Source organism: Danaus plexippus, assembly GCF_018135715.1.
Source record: "Danaus plexippus chromosome 13 unlocalized genomic scaffold, MEX_DaPlex mxdp_15, whole genome shotgun sequence".
NCBI classification, from domain to species: domain Eukaryota; kingdom Metazoa; phylum Arthropoda; class Insecta; order Lepidoptera; family Nymphalidae; genus Danaus; species Danaus plexippus.
Window position 1 is genome coordinate 7,629,220 of NW_026869849.1, and position 19,799 is coordinate 7,649,018.

A 19,799-nucleotide genomic window follows, 5' to 3' on the forward strand; every position below is an offset into this window, starting at 1 on the left:
GCATATTAACACAGTAATCCGTGCAAGAAAAGACACGACTCTGAACACTTAATATGCTTATAAAAATTCGTTTCTTAAAAATTTTAACAAGACATATTATATGAAAAATGTTGAATTCTTCTCAATATAAACCAAGTATCTAAGAAATAATACTTGTAATATTTTAATAGAAATCTATCGAATGGTTTTACATCCATCATGTTACTGTTGCATGAAAAACTATTACCTGACTGGTGGGATTTATTGATGGGACAAAGTTCAATACAACGTATTGGATAAAAGGTTGCCAAAATCATTATAATAAAAAAAATCAATTCAAATGTATATATCCATTAATAAAAACTTCAATATAATGATTGTAACGTATTAATTAAGTCGCCAACGTACACAATGGCGAGTTATTATAAACTAGTTTCAAGTGAAAAATGCTTTACGAAATGTCAATTGCACATGACGCGGCTCTGACAGGGGCATTAACCATCTACCACGGGCGAGGTGCAGGCGATTGTAACACTTGACACTAAGGAACAGTGCCTACAGTCGCAGGGCCGTGGACGGACGGTATGATCGCATTACCACCTATCATTACAGATGCGCGTTTTGTCGGTTAACTCTAACACAGACGATTTTAATTGTTTTCGTGATTTATATAATTAAAAGATGCTTCGGATGTTTATACAAAACACAACAGACTAAGATCTGAATTGTATTGTGTTATGAATTAAAAACACTATTTATAGTATTTTGTAAATCTGTGCTTTTATTACATATCGTCAGTTTTTTGTTTGAATCTATCGCATGTCGCATTACAGCCTGGCGAGGTGTAGGGGTAACGTGAAAGGCGTTCGTCCAAGCATTTGCTAATCTTATAATATTTAATAAACTAGGTATTGTTCAATCTTAGACACAGGTTAAAATAAACACTTTTACTATGGATTTCTCATATTAGAAAAAAACTTCACTCGCGCACTTTTACATATGTCTATTGTTCCTTATCTTATAATGTTCATTTTCCAATGATATAAAAGAAATAAATATATCTACTGTTCTGATCGGAGGGAATTCAAAACATGGTTAGTCATAATTTGTTTTGAATCAGTGCCAGTCCTAAAGATAAAATTAGATTATTTTTTACAACGAGACCTGTTCTGAACCTTTTTTATAGCGGGGATTTTTATGTGTATTGATATTATACTATTTCTTGCTTTATTATAGTGAAAAAAAAAACATCGTTTTCCGAATTTTTTTTGTATGCTCCAATGTCACGATCTTATACATTTTATCGTAAATGAGAAAGGAGAAATGTAAAAGTTATAGGAATTGACTTAAGTATATTTGTAAACAAGATGATGGCAAATATAATGGAGATTTTGAATGGAAACGCTGTGGGTACCAAATAACCTTGTTTGTACGAATACAAGGTTGGATAATTCTCTAAATACGATCGTTACAATATTACCAATTTTTTGTATCATACATTAATGGCCCTCGAAGTAGGTTCATCCTTGTGAGCCTCTCTGCTGTTATTGTTATTCTGCCAGCCCCGTTTTGTCTGTGACACATATGATGATTATTAAAACATAATATTATTACTACTGATATTAAGGATTTTTTTGTTCTTCATGTACTGTACAATTACGATAGTGATTAAGACGTCAATATCATTCAAAGGGAAATTATGATTTCGGTGTCATGTAGAAATGCATTCAAAGAGGCAGAGTCACGGGTTAAACCTTGTATATTCTTTGTTTGCAGCATTTTAGACGTCAGTGGCCTTATATAATTGTTGCGCATTGCAGTTTTAATATAAACGAAGAAGTTTCTACAAAAAACGAAAGGCGTTTTTTTTAATAATTACTATGTGCTAGAATGTATGACGTGACTCTGGATAGTAATCAAGAATAATATGTTTTATTTTTCTACTGATAATTAAATTTTATTTGAGCCTTTTTCGATGTTCAACATTCAGTGTTACTTGTATTACAGCGTGAGGTATGTAAAGGCTTATATGAATGCTTTATTGTGTTTAATTTTGACATCATCTAAGATCTAAATCAAAACATATATTAGTGATATGAAGTAGAAGCAATTTGACTCATGCCTTGCAACTAAGAATTCATTTACGTTTAATTTATTTGCCGATACATATTCTCACAGGCATGCCACATTAAAGGAAACATTGTACTTAAATTAATCCGAGCTGCTCTAATCAATCCCGTTAAAAATCTATTTAAATCTGGGTATACTGCATAAATAAACGAAAAATATCGATGAAGTTATAATTGTTTGTTACTTATCGATGAAACATGTCTCAATATCTAAACTTAAATTTAGAATAAATTTCTAGGCACTGCAATTTTTAAAATTAGGTTTGAAACAATTTGATGTTGTTTTAAGTTTTTTTTTATTAATGGCACTAGCTGCGCCCTTCTGCGGCACTTGATCGCATCTTCTCTAAGGAAAAACACAAAAAAAAAATTATACCATCCATCTTTGTAACAATAACTACTAAGTTTTTTAATACAAAATCCATATGATATCCTAACTAACTAGCCTCTCTGAAGACTTTACTTAGGACTGTTAATGGGTATATATATAATCTTGTTTATCGTACTTTATTCAGTACAGTATCCACTGTTAGTATGTAATTTTACCGTCATATGCGGACAACGCCATCTTTATTATCACAGCTTGACTGTCGAAGCTATTCCGTCGATATATTTCGGAGCTTGTTGCTGAATCTTTATTTAATATCTCTTAAATTAAGTGGCGTCTAACTCACAATATACAAGATACTACTTTATAGAGATTCGGTGTCAACGCTTTGTTCGAGTTAATCTTTTATTGTGTTGTCTGGATGAAAGATACTTTGTTTACTTTCTTTATAAGTGTTTTAAAATGAGCGTGGCTTGTACGGAAAGCAATGTTTTTTACCCAAAACTATTAGTTTTGTTTGTGTACCGAAATCCCTTACATTTGTTCAGTCCGATCCCACCATTGACAGTCCCAGTAGAAGTCTTTTCAAAAAGGTTAGCTACTTGGGAAAAAAAACAGGTAGACGTACAACATACTGTTTATGTCTAAGCATCTTATAACGAACATAATAACCTGAGAAAATAGTTATTCGGTTCAAATAAAATTCAAAGACTAGTTTTGTTTTATTTTATAAGTAATTGTTACTTACACATACAAATTAATATGATTTTATAATTCTTGTTAAAATTATTTTTATCGTTAGTTTTTAACATTTTTCAGTGCTCAATGCACAACTATGGAAATCTCTAAGAGTACAATCGTCTTGCAACATGGGAATAAAATGAAAGTATGAAGAATCCCCCGTTACAATTAAAGATTAAAAAATTCTAGACTATCTAATTGAAGATATCGTATAATAATTTTTTTAATTCGTGTTTAATTTTTATTCCTAACAATATTTTTTTTATATGTCTTTGTATACGGCAAAGTTCGTGTTCAACTTACGTATGTTTTAACTAACATTGATCTTGTATTTGTATGGAACAATATTTCGTTATATTAAATGTAACACAATTAACTGTTAGTACTTACTTTTTTTTCTCACTCGTTGTTTTGTTTCTTTTGTATCTACATATTTTTTTATCAAATGATATTACAATGAACAAGAGATCAGAAGGTACCAATTAAATAATATTTTGGTGCTTATTGTAGGTATATCACTTTGAAATATTATTGGACGGATCGTCCGTCGAGCACAAAATCTACTCACGCATTTTTTCTTAGAAAAATTACATCAGATGTTTTTAAAACTTTGTGATACTATAAGTGTTATGGTGATTATGACAATGTTTATACTTCAATGTATTTCGGTGTCGTGTGCCTTTAAAATGTTTTCATAAATTGTTGGTTTATTTTGTAATAATATATTTTAATCAAATATATGTATGTCCAGTGCGCAGTTACGATAAGCACGACAAATGCGGTCTGGTGTGGATCCCGCGGGTGGTCGCCTACCGCTGTCGGACATGCGGCATATCGCCCTGCATGAGCATCTGTCGCGAGTGCTTCCATCGAGGGGACCACTCCACTCACGACTTCAACATGTTCCTGTCACAGGCCGGCGGGGCCTGCGACTGCGGTGACAATTCAGTCATGAAGGAGGACGGGTGAGTTCCACGTAAATAATACCATCTTATTAGAGATGAAGCAATACACACGCGACCTATGTAAAATGTATGACCTACAGCAAGAAATGTTCGTCTATATTGCGGCTTTGTGAATAGAATCCATTTAAAATGTCTCGGCCGGCGGTAATGGGGGCGGGCGTGACGTCATCTCTGACATCATTAGAAGGAAAAGCTGCCCACGCGAGCGACCTACGACTAATATGCACTCCATATAGACAAATCTTTGAACGGCTATGGTGCTGGTCATTAAGACATGACATACATCAGAGCATTCACATGACATGGTGTTCTCACTCAATATTAGTAGGGAACATGCTGATATCACTGCATTGACAGACATGTTTTGTGAAACTAAGTAAATTGTGTCTGTTAATTCCTAGGACATTAAAAAGGCCGGAACTGCTAGACAAATAATTTGTTCCTTGGAAAGCATTTCGTGTTATGTAATAAAGCTATTAAATTGGATATTATATTATATTAATATCAGGTTCATTGACATATCCGCTTTCAATAATCCGAAATGTTAGTACTAGATTGACCTTAATGATGACCTTGAGCTAGTGACCCGGTTACAGAACATGGATACACAACCCTGACATTGTTGGTTCCTTACGGTCACTACATATGACCGAGAAGTGTGTACTTGACATATTTATGCTTACCCTAATTCTACATCGTCATACTACTTACGGAGCGTTAACAGTGTATCATTTATTTAACTTCGCACATTATAGTATTGACGTCGGTTACTAAATGAGAAACGGGAAACGATTAGTAAGCAGTGTGAGGGTGCGAACTTGTACTAAGCATACTGACAGTTCTATGTATTTATATAAATTTGATTAAATTAAAAGAATTACATATAATTTTATTAAATGGCATAGTATACTTTCTAGGTTAACGACAAATAATTCACAATATAGTACGTATTACTTGTCTCTGAACAAGGACCCTTTTTATTTTATATAGTTTTATTACGAGATTTAGAATAAAATATGTTATTTTATAAGATTGGCTAATGTTTAAATACCAATACATCTGGTTACAAAACGGTTTATTTAAGAACAAATTTATATGCACATTACTAATATATAGCAGTCATTTAATACGTCATAATTGTTTCCAGTTTCTGTAGTAACCATGGCAACAAGTGCCCCCACCCCGGGATCGCGCCCGCCGAGCTCATGTGCGTGGCTGAGGCCATGATGCCCAGGCTGATACTCAGGCTGTTGCAGCACTTCAGGGAAAACAGGTCAGACACAGCACGTGAACTATCAAAATAAGCCGATTACCGTTTGATGAAAGGTTAAAGCCGTACATACTTGTAATAATATCATTAGGGAACTAGACGGATGTTCAGAATAATACTATATACTTGTCTTCACATTATTGAGTTGTAAGGCGGGGTGAAGTGTAAAGCTAGTGCAAATGTTATTCTGCTTAACGGTGAAGTCCATTGCAGCACGGGCGCCGCTAACTCCGACAACTACCGGGTGGCGGTCCAGGAGTGCGAGGGGTACGTGCAGATGTTGATGGAGTTCAACAACATGGGCGATCTCATGAGGTCCGCCATGACCAAGGCGCTCATCAATCCGCAGGTCAGGTCACGGCTCTAACATGTATGAAAACGGTCTCTACAGAGTTTACATCCACATGGGACCGGTAATATGTCGGGTATATCAAAAAATTAATGGATTTACAGATGTATCGCAACCTGGTGTCAGCTCCGCAACCTGACACAGACTACGGTCATTATATGACAGAATCCAACAGAGTCTACGAGAAGGCGATCGATTCCTTCCCAGCCCCGGAACCGCCCGACGAGTATGTTCCATGTTAACTATTGTTTTATGTTAAGTCAATACAATCCTATCAACGGGACCGTCACCTGTTCTAGATACCGCCATCTGCCAGCCCTAGCTCCCAGGCTACAACACAACACGCTCCTGGACGAGTTCATATTCTGGACATTCAAATACGAGTTCCCGCAAAATGTCGTCTGCTTTCTGCTGAACATGCTTCCGGACCAGGATTACAAGGTGTGATGTTACTCTCGTTTCTAGACCTCATACCAGGTTTTATCCACTAATTTGTTGGCGAGGACTTTGGTATAAGTCTTGGACAAAAGTTAATAAAGTTTGTTTAAATAATAGTGGTGGTGGTGTGTGATACAAAAATTCCTAAAAATGTAATAGATATGAAGCGATCCCTTCAGAAATACAAAGCATTTTTACTCTTAAGCTACATTGCTGTATAGTTTTATCAAAGGCCGTCAGGGAGCATTCATTGATCATGCGTCACCGTTCCCAGGAGCACCTGACCCGTACATTCGTGATGCACTACGCCCGCATCCCTCTGGTGCTGGAGAACTCGGCGGACCCCGACACTCTCTCCAACCGCGTGGTTCACATGTCCGTGCAGTTGTTCTCCAACGAGGCGCTGGCGCTGCGCTGCGTGCAACAGCTGCACCTTCTGCACGTGATGGTGCTCTCGCTGCGGCTCATGATGGGCAAGATCCTGGTGCAGAACACGCTGCACGACCCCGACAAGAACTTCCACTACGTCATCGACTGCACCAAGCGCGTCATGAAGGAGCACTGCTACTGGCCGCTCGTGTCCGACTTCAACAACGTCCTCTCCCACAAGAGCGTGGCGCTCATGTTCCTGCAGGACGACTCGCTCGTCGACATGTGGTTCGAGTTCCTCTCCATGCTGCAAGGTGAGGACATTGCACCTCCTCTTTGCCATCCCTTTATGTTTATCTTTATAAAGCTATGTGCTTAAATCTACTCCGCCCTTATTATCGTTCTTCATTTTACAAGACGTTTCGATTTTTTTGCAATAACCTTCATCACGGGCGGACGATGCGAAGGTGTCTGATGCTTTAGATTTAAGAACATTCGGCTTCTAGTTACTCATAAATGATTGTTTTATTTAAACGCGTGCTCTTTAGCGTCGGATGTAATAGTAATGTGAGCTGTGACGGTTCAGGTATGAACGTTAATATTCGCGAGACCGGCGGCCACATAGAGTTCGAGCCGTCCTCCTACTACGCCGCGTTCTCGTGCGAGCTGGAGGCGGCCGCCTACCCCATGTGGAGCGTGCTGGGGCACCTGGGCGACCCCTCGCACGCGCCGCTCGCCCGGAGGATGTTGGCCGCCGCTCTGGGGTACCTGCGGGACTGGCTGGACGCCGTCAACTGCACCACGCCCGCTCAGCCCAGGCAACATCCGGTGAGCACATCATGATACATCACTCACACTTAACGCTAAACGGCTACGACAGAGTTGAATAGTTGTTGGACTCATACTAAGGTGTCGGTTGACATCACTGATGTACTTTAATGAACTACGACACGATTATCCATCTAGCAAATTTATCATTTCCTACAAAATAAGGTCCTGAACATTTGAACCAGCTCCATTTTTGTTCAGCTTAATTGGTGACTTCAGAACGTAAACTTATATTTAATACATTTGATACGTTAAAATGTAAAATTATACGCATAGCTTCTGAAGGTCGCCGGTATTAGTACGCTTAGAAACCTACATCCAGCGACGTCTCTTCATATAGATTTTATTATAAGACCCTCGTTTAATGGTTGCCTGATTGCTTGGTCTCCTATAAGCTTCTCGACCGTCTTTTTCTATTTTTCTATCATCGTAATAGTTTTGTGAGGAAGTTGTTTTGATCCGTGCCGGTTCCCAGGCGGAGTCGATGCACGCGTCCTTCCACTTCCCCCTCCACCGCTACCTGTCCGCCTTCCTGTGTGCCGGAGTCCGCTGTATGGGCATCCGAGCCGCGGACGTACTGCCGCCGCCGCCCATGCTGGCCATGCTCGCCGCACATCCGCTCAGAGTACAGGTACGTACACGGACTGATACATTGTTAAACACATCGCGCACTATCGGAGACACTGTTAGACCATGCAAAAAAATTCTTCTGTTTGTGTAATGAGATCTAAGACTTTCACGAGTTTTATTCATTTAAATGAAACTAATGTATTTCGGATATGCTACGCGGATTTTATTACTTTAAAACTACATAATCCCGACGTTTCGGCTACTTTTCAGCAACCGTCATCACGGGCAGACGAGATGTGAGTGTCTGTCAGTTGGTCCTGTTATTTATCATCTACCGCCATCGATTTCTTAATTTTCTGGCGTACCGCTCTGGATGCCGGCAGATTGCCCTTACGGTGTCTCGAGATCCTGCGGTGTGGTCACGGACATGGGATTTTATATTTTTAAAGAGGGGATCACAGGTGTTTCACGTTTGCTGAAAAGTAACCGAAACGTCGGGATTATGTAGTTTCAAAATAATAAAATCCGCGTAGTATTTCCGAAATACATTAGTTTCTTCTGTTTGTGGACAAATTTAACCTCATATACAAGATGGAATATTCATAATAATATAACTTAATAATGATGAAGAAATAAAACAGCCGTATCGTAAGTCTTAAAATACGTTTATTGTTCAATTAAACTAAATTAAAATGAGTATAAGGTAAGACTTAAATCTAGAAGGTATTGAGCGGCGGCAGGTCCGCCTCGGTGTCCTCGAAGCTGTTAGGAGGCAGCTCGGCCTTGACGTGACGCGAGTAGTCGTACGTGAACAGTTTGGTGGCTATGAACCCGCCGGAGCCGCGGGCCCCGCGGTGGATGATGCCCGCGCCGCTCAACAAGGCCGAGCCTGGCAAAGATAACATGATGATTATTATCTCCATGTACTATTTATTAGGTTCAGTTCGTGTCGCAGAGAATCTTACCCTTGGAAGGTTCGAGCGGTTGGATGTCGATAAAAGGCACCGTACTCTGCGCTGCGTCCGCGTCGAAGTCGCTATGAGTGAACTCTATGTACTGATCGTGTTGAGAGTCCACCGGCAGCGGTGATAAACTGCGGGTTGGCAGGTCCGGCTTGTATAGATCCAGGCGGACCCTGGAGTAGGAATGATCGTTAGGAAACTGCCACACTGAGCGATGAGGACCGAGAATTAATCATACCTGGGTTTGGTGTCGGCTCCATCAGTGTTATCGTTACTGATCCACTGGCTCCTGTCCGGTGACAGGCGACCTGTTGTATAGTTGAAAGGAGTCGAACGTATCTCAAAGTGAAGATGGGCACCGATCATACGGAATCTGAAATGGTATCAGAATGAGAACTGGTTCAAAGCAATATATACATTGTATGGTCCCGTGTGCGTACCTGACTCCTGTCAGAACGTGACCTGATGGTGAATCGAGTTCGTCCAAATCAATCGCTCTCCTCTCATAAGTGAGGGTGTGGTAGTCGACGCCCTCCTTGACGCCGGCGTCAGTAATGTCGAACTTTTGTATGGGCACCCAGCCACTAGGAGTGATAGAACCTCTCTCTCCGAGAGTCCCTTCGCTTATCTGGAGGTGGAAAACCCTTCCATACTTCACTAGCCTCAGCCCGGTGATGACTCTGATAATAAATAGATTTTTAATATAAAAATAACAAATATAAAGAATCAAATAACAATAAGACACCCGCACACCCTTGCTATACAAACAAAAGCCCGTTTTTGACGCGATGTTAGTCTAAATATGAGTTAGTGTAAATAGTTATTTACAAAAGAAGCTAAACCCAAAGCTATATAACCCAATCTACAGGCGCGTTATGGCCCCGGCTCTCCCGTGATATGTACTGACTTGTTGGCGGTCATGTCAGCCAATGTTTCTCGTAAACTAAAAGTGCGCTCTGAAATGCTGATATGATCTTCGCAAAGACACAAACAGTAGGAGCAGTGTAGGAGTTTCCAAGTCCACCAGGAGTCGACCTTCGAACGAAAAAACGATCAGTTATGAGTGTGCGAGCGTCTCGAAAGTAGTGGGACTAACTTGTTGTTCTTAACGTCGGAGGTGGTGTCCCACAGACTAAAATAACGATGGGAGTTGGGACCGGCCTCGTCGCAGATACACATACAGTAAGAACAGTGCCAGAATAACCAACGCCACCAAGAATCCACCTGGATGTTACATTGTATGAACATTAACAACTTCATCCAAACACGAAATACGCCTCGATGTTTGGTCGGCTCACAAACCAATACAATTCATAGCTAAGAATATGTATTGGTCTTGGAGTAATATCATAGTAATCACCTTAGTGGTCCCCCTCATGCAGCTCCCGACTTTCCCCAGGGTGCGACCGTTCTCATATTCGATCCACTCGTATCGACGAATACTGTTCTTACTCTGTGAAAATAAAATTATTACTCAGACCGCAAACAACAGCATGTCCGCTCATTCATGGCGAGTAATGATGTCCGTGACGGAGCTCACCGCCTTGCATATCCACATGTCGGAGTCGATGTACTGGCAGCTGATGATCCTGCCCTTGCACTTGGGCTGCTGCGAGCAGAACATCTTCTCGTCGTAACACGAGTGTTGCTCGGCGAGTGTGTAGAAGGCACAGTTTTCTTTGCACGTCTGGTCGGAGTTCATGTTGACTTCGTTTTCTATGTAGCCTTGTAACAGACGAGTCACTTCCGCGTACGTTTCGCCTTTAAAGTTACAAAGTTATAAAATATACTAAGATTTTCACAAATTTTTGTTTATTTAGTTTACACAATGAGATTAAGACTTTTGCGTCTAACGTAACGTCAGAGACATTCACATCTCGCATGCCCGTGATCACGGTTACTGAAAAGGAACCGAAACGTCGGGATAATGAAGTTTTAAAATAATAAGATTCGAGTAAATCCTAAAAAAATTAGTTATATTTTATTTAGTTTATTTCTTTCTTTCTTGTGAGGAATACTGTGGAGATAGACGATCTGATAGTATACCTTCCTTATGTTGTTGCGGGTCACACCTGTAAAGATCTCTCTTGGCCATCGCCAGAGCAGACCTGGCCGCCGCCGCCGTCCGAGACGTCCTCTCGCTGTATCTCTGCCGTGTTAGACTCGCCTCCTGAGTGAAATTCCCTGAAAATGATGAATACTTTATATAGTACATCTTCCCTTACATTTAACCCAATGACTGGCGGAAGAGTTCCTGGAAATCTGGAAGTTGATATTCGACTCCCAGTAAATACGACGTCTGGCTATCATCAACTGATATGACTCGCAGTTACATATAATGTTACCAATAACAGTGACACGGATACTTTTGATAACAAGAATAATTCTGTCATTCAATGACGCCGGCGGCGACTATCATGTCTTTATATCGAAAGACCACCATATATATTTATATGTTCAAATATATTCTGAGAAATTAGAAAATACTACATGAATATAAAATGAGCTATGTCCTGTGAGGAGACCCACCTTTTCCATATATCCTTAGCAGCATCCATGAGAACTGCATCATGGCGTATCCTTTGATCTCTGTGAGTGAGATGGTGTTGTACATGTCGTATATGAGCTGGTGAGAGGACAGCTGCAGCTCGCACAGGTCGGGATGCTCCTCCTGATAAACGCACCGTGATAAGTTCAGCGGAGACCAACTCGAAGGTCAATCACAGACACGCGCATTCAAAACATCTACATGAATAAATTGTCATAAATATGAAATTAAACCGCGAAGACAAATCAGTTTCTTATTTACCATATATAAAGGCTTTGAAATATTCCTTACAAATACATAAACATTGCACATGATATAGACTCTCGCAAGGTTATTCTTAGTTTTCTATATTAGCGTGTAATCTCGTTTATACAGTCCGGTTCAATCGAAGTGCTCGTAATGATAATACCAGATACAACACTATTTAATGTTTACATTAAAGTTATTATCATGTATTACGTTCATAGCGGATATAACTCATTTACGAGAAATTAAATAAACGTATTAATGAGCATTGATCAATTAACATAATGGGAAAAGTCGTTTGATTTCGCTTTTTTATTAATTTTTGTTACGAAGGTGAATTTTGGTGCCGAATATGCATAAAATATTGCGAAAACTTACCGTACATAAACATTTTTAAATGTTAACACGTGGAACTTTTTTCATACAGTGTATTTAAATAATAAATGATAATTTCAAAGTAGCCTTATTCTCGAGTTGACTCAACTAAAACATTTATTTGGCTTCGTAACAATAAAGGAATCTACGGCGCTGCGCAATCTCGCTGACACACAACGTTGTTTTTATAAATTGTTTAACAAACAAAGCTTCGTGTACACCGCTTTGTCTTATTTACGCATTTTGTTATTTGCTGTCATATAATAATAAGATGATGATGTCGTTAAATCGCCTACTGATGGCTAAAAATGGTTCGTAACCTGAATACAACCACGAGTTCGGTGACACACGGCCAACCTTCGTGTCTGTTCCTATGTCAGCAGCGACTACCTGAAAGGTCCCGCGGAACATGTTCCCCTGCTCCAGCAGGTCGTGTATCTTTCTAACGGCCTGCGCCACGGACGACTTGGGGTCCATGAGGATGCCCTCGGCCAGGTCCAGCCATTCCCTGACCGGGGCCGGCACCGCCCCCGCCGCAGACTGGCGACGGACGAACGACACGAATTCCTTGTAGTATCCATCTATGATCTGGAACCTCTCCACCGCCTTCACCCACAGCCACGACTCCAGCGGCGGTCGACGGGCTCGTCCGATCGCTTGCAGTTGTACGTCGAAGGCGGCGAAGGCCTTGGTCAGCTCGACGTCTCCCCCCGCACCCCCCACACTCCACTCGGGGTCGGTAACGTTCTTCCACAGCTCCTCCTCGAGCCTGTAGAACTTGGTTCTCATATAGTCTACAGCGGTGAGCTCGGTCGCACTCACCGCCGCCACCAGCGCTAGAAGCGCTGCGAGTCTCATACTTTCCACAAAGATACGTAATTCACTGCGCGGCTCGACGTGCACTGACTACTGACTACTGACAACCGAACCGCGGCTGGCGGGCGGCGGGCGAGGGGCCGTGGAGGGGACAAACGGCACTCGCTCCACTAGTGATGACGAACGACGGTTGTCGATGATATAGATATTATGACAATATTCATGAGCCGTGGATTGTGAAATCATCGAATATCATAAACGCCTTATGACCTCACGATTATACATAGAATTTTGTTTTGATACAGAGCTTACTGCTTTTTAATACAATATGTAGATAATGTTACAACATCTTACAAATAATATAAAGTTAAAGATTATAAAGTATGTGCAGAAAATAAAATTCTGCAAGTGAATGTATCGATATCGACCAATCTTCCGACCGCCCGCGCCGACCCTACCCGTCCGCAGGTTAATATTGTAGAGTGCAGTGTCGTGTTGCAGTATAAGAGTATCATACCGCCCTGTAATAAGACTGTCATTTGTTCCATCAGTCGATGCGTTCCATGTTTGATCCTATTATAATGCCCCGGTCTCAGCTGACGGGGACCGCGCACCGTCTACTCTGTTTATGACATTGGTGGAGGGTGGAAGTCAATTTATATTGTTTTAAAGTAATGCACCACGTAATGGGCACCGATGGTCCGCGGGGCGGGGGCTCCGCGTGGTTACAAACATTCACTTCTCCTTTTAAAATGCGTACAAATTATGTAGAAAGAGACAAACATACATCATAACAGTAACGCAGTAACGCCGGATATAAATACTTGTACCCTCTTTATTTATTTATATAATTGTCATTCTCAGTACTTATGGTACGGTTATTATTTGTCGCTCCTTCGAGAATCTAACAAAGCAAACGTGTCATATTTCTCTATAAAACTATATTATATAAGACGTAGAAATAAATTAATTGATGAGTATTTATCGTTAGTTTTTGATGGCCTACATAGGGAGGGACCGACAAATAACAGTAGAAAGTGTGGCCCCCTTTAGAATGTTGTGAGAGGGGTTAGCTGGTGGGGGGAGGGGGCTTAGACACACGTGTTCCGGGCCCTAAGGACGGGGCTGTTGTTATGATATAAGACGAGCGTCCTAAAAATAAAATATTTTTATTAACGATACAGTTGAATTGTTTACAAATCCTCGAAATTTATATTGTAGGATTTATTTTCATTGAATAAATATACACATATATGTATGTAAAATAAAGTACTCATATTAATTAATCACATGTGTGTAATTGCATGAAGTACACAGACGGCTATCCAGTGCGACGTATTACAATAACTAGGCCAAGTTTGGCGAACACACTGATTAGACCTAGTGCGGGGATCGCGGGTCAGGGCGCAGAACCTATGTACCTATAAGCTGGCCTCTTAATATAATCAGCGCGTCTTATATATACATATATATACTAGAGCAACACGTCGTATATCACGTGAAGGAAGTGTATGTGTACATAGCACAAACAGACCATAACAAATACGTTTGAACATTAACGAATTCTTTAATTGATTTAATATTTTTTTTCAGTATGTATCACCCCACTCACTTACCCTAAGTTTGTGTCGTCACACTAAATACGGAGCGTTAATAGTTTTTCATTCATAGATCTCCGAACATTGTAATGTAAACGTAAACGTAATGTTTGAATCTGGCGTTCATTTAAAACAGTATACATTTTATTCTGCATAAAATTATTTTCTGTAACTACACGGTAGAAACACGGTAACTATTCATTATAACGCACAAAAATGTGAAAGATACATAACAAGGTTCAAGTTAACGAACTAAGTGAAGTTAACTTGAACGCGGATCTGTTTTATTTAATGGTATGACGTCATTGATTTTGTTAAATTGCATCACTTCATCCTACAGGCGTATTATAATATAATGAAAATAACTATCTGGTAATTTGATATTATATTGTATAAAATTTAATTCACTAATCACTGTATAAGGTCAATGCCCTTTTTTGTTACGCAGATAAATAGTTTTATTATACACGATGAACGGACCGTTTTGTAATAGTTTTTAGTCGTGACTCCCACCCACCCATATGTGACTCACAAAATTAATATATAATAATATTACATATACGATATAATTATATTAATGTGTTATATTTAATAAGGAAGTAAACAATTTATCTTTAGCGAGCGCCGTTCTTGAGCTTGGCGTGTCATTAACCGTTGGTTTCTTTGTTGAATTGATATTTGAGTTGACAACTGGCGAATGTTTGTGTGGTTACGTGTGCATGTTTGTTACATCCTAACGCCAAAACTACCTAATAGATTTTAATGAAGCTTTGCAATAATTTAGTTCATATAAAAGAATGATACTTCGGCTGTGCTGTATGCAAATATTTCGTGTAGTTCTCACAAGAACTTATATCACACTCACTAGCAGTGGGTCACTCAGTCGTGGTGGCCTGAAGGTTAAAAGGCCCGCCTCTCATACGTGAGGGCGCGGGTTCCAAAATAGTGCTGTTACAGAAGGCAAGGGAAAACCACTGCAACTATCCCTTCCCACGAAAGTTATCATGTATCACGGATCACTGATACGTGATGACCACGACGAGTCTGCAAAGACTCTTGCGACGAAGAAGAAAAGCAGTGTATAAAGTGAACTCAATGTATGAATTCGCGTGATAGTTCGGTGACCAATTTTATTAATCAATACTTTTTGAGATTTTTCTCTCTTACTGTTACTGTCTACACCCACTTCCGAAGTCCACTCGGACGAGGTCTCAGTCTTAAAAATCTAATGTATCATGAATATAATATGCACGTTGATAAAAATACATTTCAACAAGTTATCTTCCAATTTCTTTTTATGAAACACATAAGTTACGAATACATTTAATGTTTTAATTTATCTTGATTTTTTTTAAATATATTTGTTAAAAATAAATGTAATATCATGACAAGTATCACTCCTCTTTGTGAATAGCTATTTAACCAACTTTATTTATTGTATAGCTCACTAGGCTCAATGGTTCCGATTATAATCAAGGTCACAGTTGACTAACAATAATAAACAAAGATACTTTGCAGCATACCTAACTAAGTATTCGGCTTTATCACGTTTAGTACCAATTAAACTTGATAAACGACACAAGCAACATGTGATATGTCTTACAATACAGTGGTCACTGTTGACATAGCTGTAACTATGATAGGGGTTGAGTCACAGCAGTACGCTTACCATGATTTCGTCGCCAGACTAGACACGGACCGTTAAGCGTTTCATTTATAAATAATGTCACATTGTAGTATTGACGTAGGTTATCGAATGAGAAACGAGAATCCCGGGCAACGAACAGTACTCGCAGTCGTTTACTGAGCTGTTATCGACCTGGCGAACAGAACGTGTGTCCTGTTCCGATAACTTCACATTATATAAAAAGTAAACTTGTTGTCATGGGACACACACTGGCAGGATGTTATCTTACTTTGTTGCATTGTTCGGGAAAGAACGCTGTGAATTTCAACGTTATTTAGGAATCGTATGTTACTGTAATTTGTATCGAACCTGTAAATCGCTGAGGATCATGTGCAGTATCCCGCCCCCTCCCAGCAGATGTTTGTAGGGCGGCGCTATCAGCGAGTGCACTCTCTCTAGCAGGCCGGGCAGCGCCCCCGGGTCGTGGGACACGCACCACTCGGCGAAGTCCTGCAGCGTGGTCCTCTCCAGCTCCCTCTGTAGCCGCACGTACTCTCTCATCTGCCTGTCCGCTGACGTCACTCTACTCAGAAGGTCCCCCAGCTCGTGTAGCCTCAGTTCCAGCCTGGCTCCCCTGTTGGAGGCCTTAGCTAGTAACATGGCAACGGCTCCGTTCCTCTCCACCTCCAGCTCTAGCCGCTGTATCGACTTAGACACGTCCGCCAGTCTCGCCAGTACTATCCTCTCCCTCCTTTTGATGATCGGCAGTTCCACTCCCCCGGTAGAGTTGAACTGTTTCCAATGACATCCCACGACTGTAACACCTCCTCCCCAATCTCCACCCCCAGCTTCAGCACGTCCACTGCCTCGTCTACGAAGGCTCGTGTCACACCCGACACCACCACCACCACCAGCACGAGAACACGCACACTCGCCGCCATGGCGACGGTCAGACTGACGCGAACGGTGTGTAGGCGACCACCACACTACACAGTATGTACTAGCCGGCTGGTGGACCGCCGGGGTGGACAGCCTTCTAATTACTGTTACCACTGACCACTACTACAAACGTCAGTTATAATAGGAAACAAACATTATATCTGTTCAATAAACTCGACTCGACCGACGTAGGATGATTCCGTAACCGTGACTCATAACTCGCAGAACCCGTTCACGCGTCAACTTTTTGTGGCGATGTCGGCACTAACGGTCGTACAAAAATGAACGTTAAATATATGTTTATAAAGATAACATTAGATGTTGTAGTTGATAATTCAATTCCGTCTACTTAACACATGCTAAGCTCTTTGTTTACTGACATCCGCCCATGTCCCCGATATAGATTTTATATTGTAGGGTAATTTACATACAGCTGGCAACACTGACTGATATTAAAATATACAAGGAGGCTTTTATAATCTGTGTTCGAGCACGTTACAGTTAAAATAAACATATTTTTAACAAAAAATAATGATTAATTTGTTTATAATATAAGAATATTATTTAAAAAATATAAACATTAAATTAATAAGCCGGGGGATTTCCGCTATTTTATTATGTTGATTGCTATGTATATGTTTAAAAACAAATACACGTAGATGGAATGTTTTACACTGTCGTAGTTTGAAGACGTTTTTTCTCCCACTGTCTGTCTACGTTTCGTTACAACAAACAGCGCGTCAGCCTTCATTTAACTTTCACTCTAATGCGTAATAATTTTTACAAACCAAAACATTTTATTTTTACATGAATAATACGTATATAAGTTTTTGTAAGTTTATATAAATAGAAATTACACATCTCACTAATATTTTGATCAGGACAAGGCTAAGGTTATTATGCATTTGAAACTGCTAGACAATAGTTACACAAAACAGTCATTTAGACAAAATTTTGTTTCAGACTGGTTTTTTTTTTACAATGAAAGTGACTTGAAAACAATATTTGTTTTAGTTTTTAATTTATGTTTTTATTATATTTGATGTTTAAAAAAAAATTTTTTGTGTTAAAAAATATATGGAAATAATTTGTAGAAACGCTTCAAGTAATGTTGGCGTCTGTTGCGTTAAAAGATCAAGAAAGGCATAAATTTAATCTTTCACCGTGAAAGTGTGTGATGTTTTATATTTATTACCATGTTCGTATGTTGTACCTGTAATATACATCGGGTGTTCCAGAGGAACTGGGAGAAATTAATTTTTAACTATATTATATAATCCCGAAATAAAATAAAAGTTAAAACCTACGCCTGGGCTGCCAGTCTCAGGCACTGTTGAAGCTCCTCTCCCTGCAATAATGGACCCGGCACCCGCACGGTGAATCCCATTGAATGCTGAGAATTTTCATCTCGTCTCAGATTTAAGTATTTTCTAAAATATATATATTTTTGCAAAATGCATAAAATTATACTTTATCTTTAATTTTTGTCGTTCGCGATACGATCGATTGAAAAAATCGTTTTTTAAATACTTAGATCTTCTTTCCATTAGTGTAATTTGTTTGTTAATTTGTAATAACGTCTCATATATTTGGTAACGAGGAGCCGCTCCGTACGATTAACGATTCATTACTGTACTAACAACAAACAGCTCATTTGCAGCGAGTAAATATATACTTATGATATGATAAACAAAACAAAATATTAAAAGTATTGTAAAAAAATATACTTAAAAGAGAAAAAAATATATAATAGTAAACAAAAGTCTAACAAAATAACGGTATATAAGAAAAAAATAATAATAAAGTGTGTTTTGATGTAATATTTCTTTAATTAAATTGTTCACAGTCTTGTGAACTCTGAACGAACGGTACCATGATTTCAGTAGTGTCATAGACCATATGCTGGGTATTATATAAATTAAACGTGTAACTACCAACAAACATTATTAATACATGCACAGTTAAAAGGAGATGATCGTTACATAGGATTATAAAACTATACCTGCACGAGGAAAACATGTTGAAACAAACGGAAGTTAACACGAAACACTCTCAACCTGAGGAAGTCACAGACACGCAATATATATGTATTAATAAATAATTAGTACCGCAGCAAACTCATAGAAATTAATAATAACTCACGAATGTCGCAAGACCGAAAGAGAAAAACGATTCTTTAAAATATAAAAATGACAAATCCCGAATTGTCACTGAACTCTTTGTATTTGTCTTTGTATAAGTTTATTAAGGTTAAGATAAACAAAAACATTATTATTCAATGTTCACACTAAACCATCTGCGCCGGTCTCTCTTACGATGCATATCGTCCACCGCAGAGCCTGTTCTACGAGATCCTGGCGGGCGTGTGGGTGAGGAACGGTCTGCAGATCAAGGGCCAGGCGATGACGTACATCCAGGCCAACTTCTGCAACTCCATGGTCGACATGGATATCTACTGGCTGCAGATCTGCGCCGCTCACCTGCCGGCCGACCAGTTCCTCGACATGTGTATTGATGTGTGAGTGCATGAAAAAAGACATTATCACCAAAATATCTTTCGTAACAAATAATGATCTATTATTAATGTTTATCCAGTTTCGGTGTCCGCGAGTGGCTGAGCATGACGCCCATGTCAGCGAGCCAGGCCTCCGAGCAGGACGCCATGGTGGAGGGACTGCTGACCTTCCTGGCGATACTGGTGTCCTCGCGGACCAACCTCGGT

General features: G+C 39.7%; 2 protein-coding genes across 2 annotated transcripts in view; one reads left to right on the top strand and one right to left on the bottom strand.

Annotated features, from left to right (window-relative positions):
• LOC133320196 (E3 ubiquitin-protein ligase Ubr3-like) overlaps positions 1–19,799 on the top strand; it is a 35,134-nt gene that overhangs the window by 7,239 nt on the left and 8,096 nt on the right. The window contains exons 3-12 of the mRNA XM_061527758.1: positions 3,929–4,142; positions 5,290–5,415; positions 5,626–5,761; positions 5,866–5,987; positions 6,061–6,202; positions 6,474–6,882; positions 7,155–7,396; positions 7,872–8,027; positions 19,414–19,595; positions 19,673–19,797. Of these exons, the coding sequence (XP_061383742.1) occupies positions 3,929–4,142; positions 5,290–5,415; positions 5,626–5,761; positions 5,866–5,987; positions 6,061–6,202; positions 6,474–6,882; positions 7,155–7,396; positions 7,872–8,027; positions 19,414–19,595; positions 19,673–19,797 (1,854 nt within the window). The remainder of the gene's footprint in view (positions 1–3,928; positions 4,143–5,289; positions 5,416–5,625; positions 5,762–5,865; positions 5,988–6,060; positions 6,203–6,473; positions 6,883–7,154; positions 7,397–7,871; positions 8,028–19,413; positions 19,596–19,672; positions 19,798–19,799) is intronic.
• On the bottom strand, positions 8,613–17,259 carry LOC116769964 (uncharacterized). Its single transcript, XM_032661199.2, is given in 11 exon segments — positions 8,613–8,855; positions 8,932–9,101; positions 9,167–9,301; positions 9,369–9,608; positions 10,025–10,152; positions 10,289–10,381; positions 10,469–10,689; positions 10,975–11,112; positions 11,458–11,599; positions 16,508–16,938; positions 16,941–17,259. Coding segments are annotated over 11 exon segments (2,010 nt in total). The 5' UTR covers positions 17,080–17,259; the 3' UTR covers positions 8,613–8,682.